The following is a 14,581-nucleotide window of genomic DNA, read 5'->3' on the forward strand; positions in this document are numbered from 1 at the left end:
GTTTTGCTATTTGAGCAATTGCTACCACTGCAGGCATTTTTTGTTTTACCTGGAAAGAGGGTATTTTTATACATAATTTTAAGCACGCAACAGTAACCTATTCCAGCCAGGGATCCCCTGCAGCATGAGGATCTCCTGCACTGGAACAGATTTGGATGCACTGTCACACCTTACAAAATAAAACATGGTATTTTCTTGCTGCCTGGCCTTCTTGCTACTATCGCCAAAGATACCTAAGTTTAAACTAGACCAGATTTTTCTACAAGAAGTGAAGTTTAGCTGCAGTTTAGTTGACTGCAGCGTTGTTCTTCCATTCTATGCTGTTTAACAGACAAGTCAGTGACACATTTGGTAAACAGTTCTTCCTGGCTTTTGAGAGACCTTATTACATGCAACACTTGGTAATGGGTCTCTACCTTCCTGATCAATTGGATTCAGCTTCAGAATGGTTGTTACAATGCTGGGAAATAAAATCCACATTTATGTTAGATGCTTTGCCCTTTAAATGACAGACATTACACTGAGATGAGCTATTACATCTCATAGAAGACTTTTTTGCAACAAGCAGACCCATTGATGTGTCAGTGTTGAAAAACTAATACAGGCTATGTTTAGAAAAGATATTTTCAGCAGGAAAAGCAGCATTACAGCACTGCTTTTTCTATTCTTGCCCTTTCATTGTCTCATTTACAACACCTTATTTCCCTGTGTTTCTTCCGGGATCATGCCTTGCTGATGTCCACATAAGCTACAGAAGGACAGGGATTTACTATGCAGACCTTTGGGATATTCCTAGGCATTTTAAGGGTTATGAAAATCCCATGCTTAGATGGCAGAAGTCAGCCCTGTAGGAAGAATCCTTGCTGACATAGCAGGACAGGGAAAAAAATGTACATATCGCGCTGTACTGTTGTCCTAAAAGGCTATTTCCTCAAATATAGACAAGTCTTTGAAATAAGTTCTATTATTTTCACATCTGTACCTGAAAATCGTTGTCCTGCTGGTCATGGTGTGTTTAACATTCCCTGAACATGGGTGTGAATGCCTGCCTTCTGGATAGGACCCAGGCCTATGGCTCTCAAATAAATGACTTCATTTCAAATGGAGGTGCACTACTCAGGCCCTCAGACAAAGCTGCCCTGAGTATACAAGTATTTATTGCTTAACAAGGCAATAGAGAAGGCAGAAGATACCACACTTGCTTTGAAAGAGAAAGCGACTTCTTGTGGTCATTTTAGGGCAAATATTTAATGAGCTGTTGATACTTAGGAATGTCCACTGTGCTTTCAACAAGGAGATGGATGAGTGGGGAAAAAGCACGTGGTTGGTTAGAAAGCTGTTGGGATGTTGAAATGTACTTAGTTGAAAAGCTGGGCAAAAATTTTAGGGTGTCAATAGTGGATCAAGTTGAGAGCTTCATGGAATGATGAGGAAAGCAATCAAGATACCCATAGCCAGAATGCAGCACAGCATACATGTGTTATAGCTGCTGTGAAAAATACAGCCCAGGTAGGAGGTGAAAGATCATAGGAAGACTGCACTCAAGATTCAACTAGACTTTCTGAGAAAGAGGCAAGAAAAAGGGACATGAAGTTGGGAATAACAAGACCAAGCAATAGCCTTACCAGCCTTCTTCCCTGTGCTTAGTAGCACTTTGTATGCTAGCCATGAGAAAAACTTCTTTCTCCTAAAACTGATGAAGTGAATACCTGATAAACCTAGAAAATGCAGTTCAGATGCTGGAGGAAGTAATTAACTCAGAGCTGAATCTGACAATACATTAAATACATGTATATCATACTTCTCAGTGATAATAACTCTGCTTGAGGTACCCCTGCTCATTAATAACTGCTAAGGATTGTCAGTCTTGACCAGCTGCTGAATTTTTCTAGCTCAATATAAGCAGTGTAGCTGGACAGGAGTCAGTCTGAGGTTTTGAGGTTGGTCTGAGGTTGGTCTAAGGTTGTGACACACAGAGCCAACACATGTTCATGCATCAGCCTCCTGTGAATGCAAGAAAACTCTATCATAAAAGGTCAATCAACTTCACAGACACACTGCAGTCATCACAGAGCACCACTGCACTAACGTAAGCCTCCCTTGTCTTCCTTATTGGGAATATGGCGTGTTACAGGTTTAGGACTGGGGTCAAAGAAAGATTTATATCAAAGAAGTATAAAAGGGCACTTGAGTGATCGGGTATTCTCCTACCTGTCATAGCTGGCCTGTGAATACACTGTGATATAAATGGTCTGCTTGAGTCTCCTTGCCCCAGTCACAGGAATCCCCATCATGAGACCTGACCTGTCCCTTTCCAAATATGACCTATCCTGTACATGGATGCCAGTGCTGTGCAGAGCCCATGATCTCCCCTTGTACCCTTAAACTCTGTGGCTTCATGGCATGGAATGTTAGTGGCAGGACACCAAGCCATATTAAGTTACCATAAAGATACATTTAAGACATCATATGCAATCCTGGGCAAAGCTGCAGCTCCTGGCATTATTTATGAAGTTGGGACAGTGCCTTTGGCAAAAGCATGGGCTCAGATTTGCCTCAATCAGTCATGAAACTTCAGGAGGCTTCAAAATTCCCTTTAAGGTACTTAGGTCCTTTAACCAGGGCTACCACCACTGATGCAGGAGGAAGAGATTTACACAGAGATTTCTGCAGGCCTCTTTGACAGCAGACAGATGACAACTGCTTTCTCAGTGACAGATTTATCCTGCACTTTTCCTTTATGCTGCCTAGAAGACATGACCTATCTGAAGGGCTAGCTGCTGAGTGACTCATGTTGAATCTGCTCACAGCAACAGCTGCTCTTCTCCCCAGCCTGGTCAAGGAGGCTTCCTTCACCTTATTTAAAAGCTTTTTATAGATCCCAATCATGATCCTGCTACCAGGATGAACCTGGAAGATGGGGTACCACTGAGCAAGCACAGAGATGTTGAAATTTAGGTCTTCAAGCCCAGGCACTGGCCTAACTCTGTATTTCCATAAATATAGAGCCATTTTAGACACTCATAATCATGACTAAATTCAGGAGTTTCAACCTTGAGCTGATTCCCTCATGCCTAAATTAGGTTTAATAGCATCCCAGGTCTTATTCTGCTGAGATGTCCACCTTAGGCAAAGCATAATGTTACCTGTAATGATGACATAATAACAAACTAATTGCTCTGCTTGTAAGATTACACAGTATGATTAATTCCCTGTCTAACTGTCATGGCACTGGAATTCATACAACTGACAAATGCCCAATCATATCATAACCTAAATACTGTACAGCACTGCTCATAGACATGCGTTGTCCGTTAATTTTCGTGCATGTTAGAGATGTCAGGACAGACTTAGTTTTCAAATACTTTTCTTTTTTTCATGGGGTATTACTCCATTAATAAAAGTATTAACTTTTATTTTACAGAATCATAGAATCGTTTAGGTTCAAAAAGACCTTTAAGATCATCGAGTCCAATCACAAACCTAGCACTGCCAAGTCCGCCACCAAATCATGTCCCTAAGCACCACATCTACACATCTTTTAATTATCTCCAGGAATGGTGAGTCCACCACTTCCTTGGGAAGCCTGTTTCAGTGCTCGACAACATTTTCAGTGAAGAAATTTTTCATACTATACAATCTAAACATTTCCTGGTGCAAGTTGAGGTGATCTTCTGTTATCCTCTTACTTGTTACATGGGATAAGAGACTGACCCCCACCTTGCTACAACCTCCTTTCAGGTAGTTGTAATGATAAGGTTCCCCTCAGCCTTCTCTTCTCCAGAATAAAAAAAAAAAAAAAAAAGAAAAAAAGAAAGAAAAAGAAAAGAAAGGGGGAAAAAAAAAAATAGAAAAAGAATGTTAACTTATCCTTAGCACACGAAACCTTTTGTGTAACAACAGAAAAAACAAATTAGCAACAAACAAACAGGACTGCCTGGCAAAACGCCATCACTTCTATTTTTTCCCTCTTTTCAATTGCAGTTGTAGCCTGAAGTCAACAGGTTAGCAATAGAAAAGCCCCATAAGGTTTATGTTCTACCATGAAAGGAAACTGAGGTCTATTCAAATAAGAAATCTCTTCCTAAACCAATTGGATGCCTTTGACTTCTTCCTTCCTTCTCTATCATGGAATCTGACAGGCCAGTAATTTCAAATGATTAATTGCTATATTAATGGGTGTAAATTTTCCTCGAAGATTCATGGAGACTTTGGGTGTTGAGGACTTAACACTATCTGTGAGTAATGAAATGTGATTAAAGAAATTCTTAAAATGCTGTTTTGATAATAACAAAGTGGCCTATGATTGAGGCATATAGCCTTCAGTTCGTGAGGGCCTAAGTTACCAAGCCAAGAGCCTCGGTTACAGCAATTTCTCATCTATTAGGAATTATAACAAAGACCTGCATGGGAATAATAATCTTATATCTTGATGATGGACCCTTCAGCTCCTGCTGCCTTCAGGGGCTTCAACTGTAAGTCAACCCTACAAAAAGTACAGTAGATGGATTAACATAACTGATTTCACAGTTGCCATCTACCTCAGGTACAGGGATAAGAGGCCTCAAACACACATTTTCTCTGTTAACATGCTGCTCTGCATTTGTGGTGCCCCAGAAACATTATGCAAGAGTGCTCTTAAGCCCTGGCAATAGCAAATTAATTCAATTTATCTTAACCTGCTTTCCTCTAGGTCACAATACATTGCATTTTCATGCGCCCATCAATTCCTGAAAGCACACACTGGAATACCTACTCCATGTCAGCCGTCACTGGGCAATTTATTAAGCCATTATAACCTGGAGCTTTTTGATTTGTTGCCACTTTCATAAAGCAGAAATTCTATTTCTAGACTTATGAGCTGTGCTGTATAGCCATACACATGCATACACAGACTATTTCAGCAAGCTAAGTCTTGCCTGTTCACATCAAGACTGTTGAAGGATGGAGACATTAGGAAGAACCTATTGGGCTCAATCTCCATCTCTCTTCCATGTACCAACACTTCCACTTGTACTAGGGCTGGGCCACTACTGAACATGGATAAAGTATTCTTTCTCTGGTTAGAGTGTCACTTCTCTAGCTATAGAGAATCCATCCACCCATATGAACCCCAAAGTCCCATGAAATAACCTCATTCTTTCTTTGTGCTTTCACCTCTTTAATGCCAGCTGACAGCTCACTGAAAATAACAAGGAATTTAAAAATGTGTCTCTGCCAATATGGAAGTTACATGAGACAACTTCTATTTTATGTGCCTGCAACACAGCAAAGCATAGCAGGGTCAGATCCTGCACTTGCAGAAACCTTGAGAACTCCATTAAAATAAATGGACCTGTATCAGCTTACACCAACAAAAATATGGTCTGCACGACTGCACTTTATGCCTTGCCCACTTCCCATACAGGCTTCCTCCAATACAATGTTATCTGTTGAATTCAATAGGAAGCTCTTATCTGCTTTGTCTCACATAAGAAGCAAGTTTAAGTCCCATGACTGTACCCTCAAGGCTATTTAAGCATTTCTCTTCCACTGATCTTCACAGGGGTTATGTAACTGTCAGTCTTTGAGGTACTTGGCCTTTCTGTTTTGTCTCCTAGGAATTTCTGGGGGCAGTGTGAGTATTTCTCAGATGGTGATTAGCTTTAGCTGCTCTAGCCTCTGCATCAGATGACTCAGAGTTGAGTTTAGACATAAAAATAAAATTATCTTGGTAAATGGGGTAACAGTCCCTATTTCGCGCTCTTCAATCACAGAATAATGGCACTTCTAAGCACATCTTCAGTGATAAGGCAAGTCAACCACAAGGCAGCAACTACAGAGAGAAGGTCAGTGGAGTTTTGATAATGCCTTTCCTCACACTTATCACATTTTCTTTCATTATTGGCAATACACACAATTGCTTTAAGGTGCCAGCCTGTGACTGTGGCATTGCTGTGTCAGGGATGATGGTCACTTAATGAAAGTTCCTGGTCCAGAGTTCTTCCACAGTCTTTCTGCCTTCACTCCTGGCTTATTGCCGGCAGCAAAGGAGAAGGCAAGGAGATAACTCATCCAAGAAAAAACGTGCAAAACCATGTTAGAGTTTGGTGTCTGTGGTCTAGGCCTTCTCAAGGGTTTCCTGACATGAGCAGTTCAAGGAGCAGAAGGTGCATAAACTCCAGATACTGGAGGAATGGATCACTTCATCCATGCTCTGTGGGCCTGACCTGTGGCAAGCTGTCAGGGAGGGAGCCCAGCCAGAGCTACCATTAAGCTCACCCTCCTGCTTTCTGTTGGCTCTGTTGTGGGACTAGTTGGTGAATATCTGTGTAGGGATATCCATGCTGGACAACAGATGGCTGAAATATTGCACTTTTCCCCTTCTTCTCCCACTTTTCTACTGAAAACCCCATCTCTCTAAAGCAGAATTCCAAACCCGTGGCACAAAACTTCACTTCCTAGCCTGGCATCCCTCCAGCACCACACATGCAGTGCCTAGCTTCATCCCCCACTGCCATCCATCCTTTCTCAAAATGCTGATGTCTCACCTTAAGCTTCTCTGACACTTAAGGTTTCCTTCACTCTCCATCACTGCATGTTCCTTTCTTCCCCAACTCAGATCTGAAGACGTCATTTCCTTCTTATCCCACATCCTTTCAGGAGAGCTTCACCTCCTAGCACCACAAACCTTCTCCCAATCCCTTTTATTCTTTACTTGAAACTGCCAGCCCCAACTACGGTTGAGTCTCTGTGCAGAATAGGATGAAAAAAACCAAGGCTTCAGGTGTGGCAGCCATAAACTGCTATCTCACCAATACAGAAGTAACTGCCATCAGCTCCACAGCATTTACCTGCATTCAGGCCCTCTCTCTTCGGCATGTATGAGATGACTTAGGCCTGCTTTGTAAGTGTCTGTAGGGACTTAGACAGGTAGATGAATTATGTTCAGTCTAGAAAAGATAACATGCTCCTGGATTGGGTATCGCTGGACAATTTCAAAATCCAAGCAAGAACATTAAAACACTCTAGGTGGACAGTTAGTCCATTTCCCATGCTGTTGGCTGCTACTGGCCTTGGGCAGTTAGCATCCCAAACCCCTTATTTATAGCTTCTCACTACTTCACACACCCTTCATTCACTGAACTTGCTGCTAAATCCTAAACTGCACAGTGGCATTGATTTTTGAAAGCATGGTTGAGGCATGTAGCTTCAGCACCTTTGTCTCCTCTTCCCACCCATTCTTTGGTCATCTCTAAAAGTGTCTCAGTACCTTAAAGTGCTGGTGTGATATTTGAAAGAGAACCAGCAAACGTACAATGCCTTCATTCCTCCCCCCGGTTTCTTCCATTGTTTTTTACTTCTTTGTATCATTTACAGGAACTTTCTCTAGGTTTTCATTTTTCCTTCCCCTCTGTCATTTGTTTTGCTGTAAAACTTACAAGTTTGTAGTGGTGATCAGCAGATATGGAGATATCACCAGGTATGGAGATAACAGCAGATATGGGGATAATATTCCATAGAAGTTTTCTGCCAGATGCAAGCCTCAATCTAAAGTGATGGTAAAAATGTAGACCAGGGAGATGGGTGTGTTAAGTTTGCGTTGTGACAGCAATTTCATTGCAACACCCATCTCCTGAAGCCAACAGGAACCATTTGGCTGGATTTCACAGGAATTTGTGGACAGGGTGTGGTGGTTCAGGTCAGACATGAGTGGAAGAGCACAGTGAGAAACTTACACTTCACATCAGCAGTGATCTTTGCTTTGCTCCTTGTGCTCCTCTTTGGTATGGGACACCTTCCACTAGACCAGGTTGCTCAAAGCCCTGTCCAACCCAGCCTTGAACACTGACAGGGATGGGGCAGCCACAACTTCACTGGGCAACCTGTGCCAGGGCCTCACCACCCTCACAGGGAATAAATTCTTCCTAATATCCAATCTAAATCTCACCTTTTTCCGTGTAAACCCATTCCCCCTTGTCCTATCCCTACTTGCTCTTCTTTATCCCAATACTCACTCTGAGGAACATCACTTGTCACTCATCTCCACTTTGTTATTGAACTATTATCACAACACTTAGGGTGTAACCATCCAGCCAATTCTTATCTATTGAGTGCTACATCCATCAAATTCAGGCCTTCCCAATTTAGAGACAAGGATCTTGTGCAGGACAGTGTCAAATGCCTTGCACAAGTCCAGGTAGGTTGCGTCAGTTGCTCTTCCCTTATCCACCAACTCCGTGGCACCACCATAGAAGGCTACCAACTTGTCAAGCATGATTTGTCCTCATTGAAGCTGTGTTGCCTGTCACCAACTACCCCCTTATTGTCTATGTCTCTTAGCATAGTTTCCAGGAGGATCTGCTCTGCAATCTTGCTGGGCACCAAGGTGAGACTGACTGGCCTGTAGTTCCCTAGGTCTTTCTTTTTTGCCTTTTTAAAAAAAGGGGTTCCAGTCAAAAGGAACTTCACTGGCCTACACCTTAATTGAGCAATTGAAGTGCTCAGTTCAATCTTTCTACCAGTTTTGCTGTTTTGGGTACTATGTTTCACATCATGTTCTCCAGGGAGAGAAGGGAAGGGGAAGACAAAAAGTGTGGGAATTCCAAGACAGAAGAAGGTCACTAGGCCTATTAAACTAATGTGAAAAACTGAAACTTGTAAGGAGGTCCCTTGCGTCTGGCAATGAAAAAACAAAACAGAAGAATGCCAGCAACTACTGGCTGTAAAATGGCACAATTTCTCATGCAGTATATTAATCGCTGGATGCAGCAAAGCCATGGATAGAGAATTTTCCATTAGAAAAATATATTCCATTAGAAAAATATATTAGACAAAATATATTCTGAATGAATCAAAATTAATAGTTATTGAAGAGGTTTGAGTGGGTGATTTCACAGATCCCTTCCCATTTCTACATCTGAGTGCTTAAAGCCCAGATTGACTAACACACTTCTGTATATGCCTATTCTTAAGCAATTTAAGACAACAGGATGACTCAGTTACACACAGTTACAGACATACTTTATCACTGAATGCATAACAGAGAAAGTGGTTTTGGTCTACTAACGACTATTGGTACCTCAGGCAATATGCTGTGTGTATCACAGCCATCAGACTCCTCTGCTGTTCCTACCTCTCTAGCAAATTCAAGGTCCCTGCAGTTCTTTGTTTTCCACTGGAAAATCCAACAGTGGGTTTTTAGAGGGCTAGCTTTCTCTGAAGGTCAGTCTACATGCTTCTGCATGAGCCAAGGGATCCCCATTTTGCCTAAGAACAAGCCTGGTTGATTTGGGCAGCTGGGGAGAGGAGAAGGTATGAAGGACATTCGTAGAGGTACTGCTGTTGAGATTTTCTGGTGCAGGACAAGAAGCCTGGGCCACGTTATGCAGGTCCTGGGATCAATGATCATTTAAGATACATTTTGTTATGAAAAAAAGCCTTGCTTGCCAACTCAGGGCTTCTGCCCCATGAAAATAGGCTGAATTTTTTCACTCATGCAGCAAGACTTTTTCCACTAGGAGTGGGTTTATCAAGGGATAAGGACCAAGGAATTCAAGGAGGCTACAGGTGCCACACATCACTCTGTAAACATCACCCAGAGCATGGTGTGCATTCTGTTTCACATGATGGTTCAGTGTTGCCCATCACATGTATTTTGGTTGCATTATCCCTGAAATGCTTATAGCCACATTCTCAGGCTCTGTGGCCCATAGAAATGCCCCCAAAATTTCATTTTTTAGGGTGTGCATGTTGAACTCAATGGTAATCAAAACTATCTGAATTTAAAATGGCACAGAGTTAACACTGTAACTGAGCTTTCCCACGCTAGGTAAAATGAAGTGAAAACGCAAAGCTTATGAATAATTTTTTTTTTTATTACATATACACCTACATGTAGCAGAGTTCCTACTTGATTGGAGTACTGACACATTTGTTGGTGGAAAGCTTAAAATATTTTTGTGTGCCTGGTGCATGAAACATAATTTTAAGTCTTATTACTGCAACAGGCAATGCCAAATTCAGGAATTTTGTCCCTTCACCAGAAAGCCTGGGAGAGACCTCTGTCCATTTATAGCCCTGAATCTGTTCCAAAACAGGGGTGCCTTTATCCTTTTTTTCCTTAAAGGAATTAAGTGCAGTACTTTCTCTTTTAATAGAACATTATTATAGCTTTGGTTGTGACCTTTCCTGAAGCAGCACAGAAGTGAAAGCATTCAGTAAATTGAATTGTTTGTTCAAACCTCTCCTCAGACTGAATGAGCTCAAGGCCATACCTACCTGTTATACATAAAATCTTCAATAAATTGTGTATTAGGCCCTGGGTATATGAACTAGCACCCAGGTCTCCCAAGTTAAAACTTTATCCTGCAAGTCAAAAGCATAAAACATCCAATTATTTACCCTAACCCAAGTCAACCTAACCCAACCAACCCCATGTAAACACAATGGATTTTATAACTATTTCCGCAAACAGATGAATATTAGGAGAGGCATTTTGACTGCATTTCATGTAGCTACTTTTTCCCCTACGATCTAGAAGGTTCTCCAAAATGTTGGGTCAACATGAGTACAGATTTTGCAAGGGGTACACTCAGCATAGTGCGGCAGAGACAGATTTGTTCCACATAGTTTTATAACCGTTGTGCATCATTCAGCCATTCACCCTGAGCTGGCATTTAACATGAAAATCCTCTGATAGGGAGAAATTCACACAATGGTGGTAGCCATGGGTCTGCCAGAAAGCACACTAGCTTCCAGGAGCTGTGGGTTCTGAAGGCCAAAGTCCTGTGTTTATATACAGAAGTGTTTCTGGATGGGCGGTTGAAGCAAATATTTCTCACACAGCTTTTTTCTCACACAGCTTTTTTGCAGTCATGCCTCAGTCACAACCCAGTGGAAACTCTTGCAGGGGTGAGAGGTTAGTTCAAACTCCATGGCTCATTGGGTTCTTGGCTTCTCTGCCCATTAGCATTGGCAGTTATCTGTGGCAGCAGACAGCGGGAAATTGATTATTCCCATTTATATTCCACTCTATTCAAGGACCTCCACAATAAAACTGCAACAAAAGCAAACTACTGGTAATGAACACACATCCCAGTGAGCCACAGAGGGCAGGAGGGGCAGGAACGAGCAACAGAAATGCATCATGCTGCAGATATTCTCAGGGAAACGCTGGGAGCAGTTGATATCAAGTGAGAGGTGCTCAAGCAGAAAGATCATGTAACAGCAGGGATGGGACTCAGGGTAAGGGTACAGAAAGGCCAGAAGGCAAGGAAGAAATTGGATGGAAGAGAAAAGTGAATCTTTTTCTGGTGCTGCATGACATAAAAAAACAGGTCTAGAAAGGATCTGCTGGACTGCTGTGCTGTGATGTTCTGATCACATCTCTTTATTTTGATGACTTCAACTTCCTGCCTGAATTTATTCATGACCAGTGTCCCCTTGAGTCAATATGGCCTTTAGATAAACAGCTCTTCTCTCTCCTTAATGTTTGCTCCAGCTGATAGCACTGAGTTTGAAAGTGGAAAACACATCCCAACTCCTTTATTCCCCTTATTTATCATCTGAGTTGGGAAATCTCACAGTTGCAGACAGCTGGTGTGGGGTACAGATCCAGATGAAAACCAGACAGTGATGTCTACATATAGGCTTCCTGCCTAAGCTCCTACAGAGATACGGGAACTGCAATCAGTGGAGCCCAGAGAGCCATCCAAATGCAGGTGCCCTCTTCAAAGTGAGGTGAAGCACTCTCCAGACTCCAGTGAATGTATTAATTAGAGCTTGAATGACTATGGTTGCACTTTACACACATAGCTAATGTATAGGTACTTACCCCGTAGATGCCTAAAGTATCTGGATCTGACTCCCACCCTCACTGAAGGGAAAGGTTTTACTGAATCCCAAAACACAGGACTGAAAGTCTCCTTTGACCAGCATGTCCAAGAAATTAGCATGGGACTGGGAGATGGACACAGGACTGACAGGAGGTCCAAAATCTTGTAGAGTCCCAGTTGTGGGTTTGACCTCAGAAGACCAGATGCCTATAAACTTTTGACCCTGCTAATTTATTTTATGCCTTTTCCATACAAATTAAACTGCAGCAGTAACACTTTTGTTTCTTTCGAATGAGAAAAAAAAATAAACCCATGAGATCTTCTCAAAGTACTATCTTATACACATTTGCAAGCTAATTTTTGGTGCATTGTTTTGGAGGGCAACAGAATAAGGGCAACAGAATAAGGTGGAAACTTCAATGCGCATGGCTACTTACTGAACTCACAAAGCAGTGTTCAGATTCTCCACTTTCAAACAGGATGACATCTTTTATGAAGACTGCGATGGCTCTCATTATAAAGGACATGAAGAGGTGCATATGAATATAATTTCTAGTACAGTGTAGCTTTCTGTTGGGAAGACATGAAATAACATTTCTGAACAGCAAGGCTTTTCAAAAGCATTATTTATTTCTTTATGTTTCTTCTCCCAAGCCACCAACAAATGTTAGAAACCCTGAGACAGACTATGTTCTGATGTAAATCACTGTAAATCCATTTAAACCTTTTTAAATCCACAAAACATGTGGCAATCCATACATCTGCAGCGGTGTTGCTGCTTTTCCAATTCTCAGAAAAAAAGATCAAAATACAGAATGATAGAAAACAGGTCCATCACGCTGCTCTCCACTGGAAAAAGAAATGTTTTTGACTGAGCAAACTGCGCTCAGGATACAGGTCTGTTTTCTACAGAATGTCTGTACTGTAATAATTCTTTTCATAGTAAAATATTTCTTCAGGAATAGAAACAAAATCTTAGCAGCTGCTACAAAAATTAACACAGGCTTTCTGGAGCAATACAAAATATATTTTTATTTACAAAGGACTCATTATTAATGATATTGAGGACACCACCACTGTTTTTCTGTCCCTTGCCCACTAATATTTTGAAGACTAATGCTGATCAAGTAGGCCTTTTTTTCAAGCGAGACTTTGTATCAGCTTAAGAGAAAGGCCTAATACTCTGGAAATAGGTAATTTGTACAGTCATCAGAACCCTAACAGACCTCACTCAGGAACATGATCAAATTACCACCTCTTAATGAGTCACTGTGCATTGACAAAATTTATGCTGTTAATCTCTGACAATGGCAAGATAATGTGACCGAGCTGAGTCCTCTGTGCTTGCAGGTGAAGGCAAGTCAAATTACGCTGTTTCCAACAAATCGAAAGTGTGAACCCAACAGTTTCACCAGCTCGGCTGGCACCTTGTACCTTGCTGAGTTGAGACAATTTGCCTATGTGTCTGATTCATGCTTCCCTTGTAGGAGGAGTGGTGAGAGTGCTTGTGCTGAGAAAAGCAAATATCCTGAAGGTTAAAGCCAATCTTTATGTAAGTGTGAGAATAACCCTAGAACATGTGTTATTTCCTACAGCTTTCTCTGGGGGTGATGTCTGACCAGGTTGTTATAAATTGGACAACCAAATAGCACATTTCAGGGAAGCCACTGGAAAGTGGCATAAGGAGATGGAATCACATCTAGAAGTTTCTTCTGTCTCATGGAGGTCTACTTCTTGTTGTTCTCCCTATATATAAACAACATTATAATAGGAGATTATCTTATATATATCTTCTTCTTTGGAGGCATCCAAATTTAGATGCCTGAATTTATTATAAAAAATAAAGACTGAGGATTAATTCATTTGCTGCAATCTAGGCATCTAATGCCATTTGATATGCTGTAGAGTATCTGCCCATCAATCCATACAGGCCTGGTCCTCCTGAAGGTGCTGCATTACAGTGCCTCCCTTGTGAACACCTCAGAGGCTCTAGCATACCTAGAATGGCTGTGGATATCTATGTCTTGCCACAGAGCTGTAGCAGGAAACATTTCTGAAATAGACTTTGGGAGGTAGTTTTAGGGTGTGATCACCTGCACCATTTTTAATACCAACTTTAGTAGGAATGCATCATTCCATAGTAGCCATATATACCATACTGACTAGGTCTCTGTGGACTGTAACAATTATGTGATAATGGCCTCTAACACAGAGATCCATCACATAACATTAGTGAGGTGAATCCCCCCATAATAATTGGATTGGGGTTTTAACTCACACAAAGGCCACAAGCAGCATGCCAGATAACTGTGGTACGGAAAGACTGAGGAACTTTTCTCCCTTGCCCAACTGAGATTTAACAGAAGTCCTTTACATTCGTCTTACTCACAGCCTGTAAGTTAAAAGAGCCACTATGTCCTCTGAGTCATCCCCTTACCTATGCCTTTTTCACTCATAGTCTTACCTGAAGAGACATAAAATGATCATAGCAGCTGTGAGAGCAATGAGCGATAAGGTATGTCCAATGGTGTAGCCAGTCTTGACAGTGCCATAGAATGCCGTTTGCTAATGTGAAAGAAAGAAACAAAACATGTCTTTCAAGGAGCTGCCAACATGTATTCCTAAATACACCATCACTGAGCTTTTATTAGCTTTCTTGGTGAGACAAGGAAATCACCCTGCTACAACTCCTTCACCCTTTAAAATCACATCCGATAAAGTACATGACCCAAATACCACTGGTATGAATATGAAGAATGAGTTTG

At 41.6% G+C, this 14,581-nt stretch overlaps 1 protein-coding gene across 1 annotated transcript in view; it reads right to left on the bottom strand.

Moving 5' to 3' along the window:
* VIPR1 (vasoactive intestinal peptide receptor 1) overlaps positions 1 to 14,581 on the bottom strand; it is a 104,138-nt gene that overhangs the window by 18,821 nt on the left and 70,736 nt on the right. The window contains exons 5-6 of the mRNA XM_061474415.1: positions 14,281 to 14,381; positions 12,254 to 12,386 (exon numbers count right to left, since the gene is read on the bottom strand). Coding sequence (XP_061330399.1) covers positions 12,254 to 12,386; positions 14,281 to 14,381 — 234 coding nt within the window. The remainder of the gene's footprint in view (positions 1 to 12,253; positions 12,387 to 14,280; positions 14,382 to 14,581) is intronic.

The sequence above is a fragment of the Pezoporus flaviventris genome, unplaced genomic scaffold (assembly GCF_033815535.1).
Source record: "Pezoporus flaviventris isolate CSIRO_AGI_PZ_B2104156 unplaced genomic scaffold, CSIRO_AGI_Pfla_v1 ptg000079l, whole genome shotgun sequence".
NCBI classification, from domain to species: Eukaryota; Metazoa; Chordata; class Aves; order Psittaciformes; family Psittacidae; genus Pezoporus; species Pezoporus flaviventris.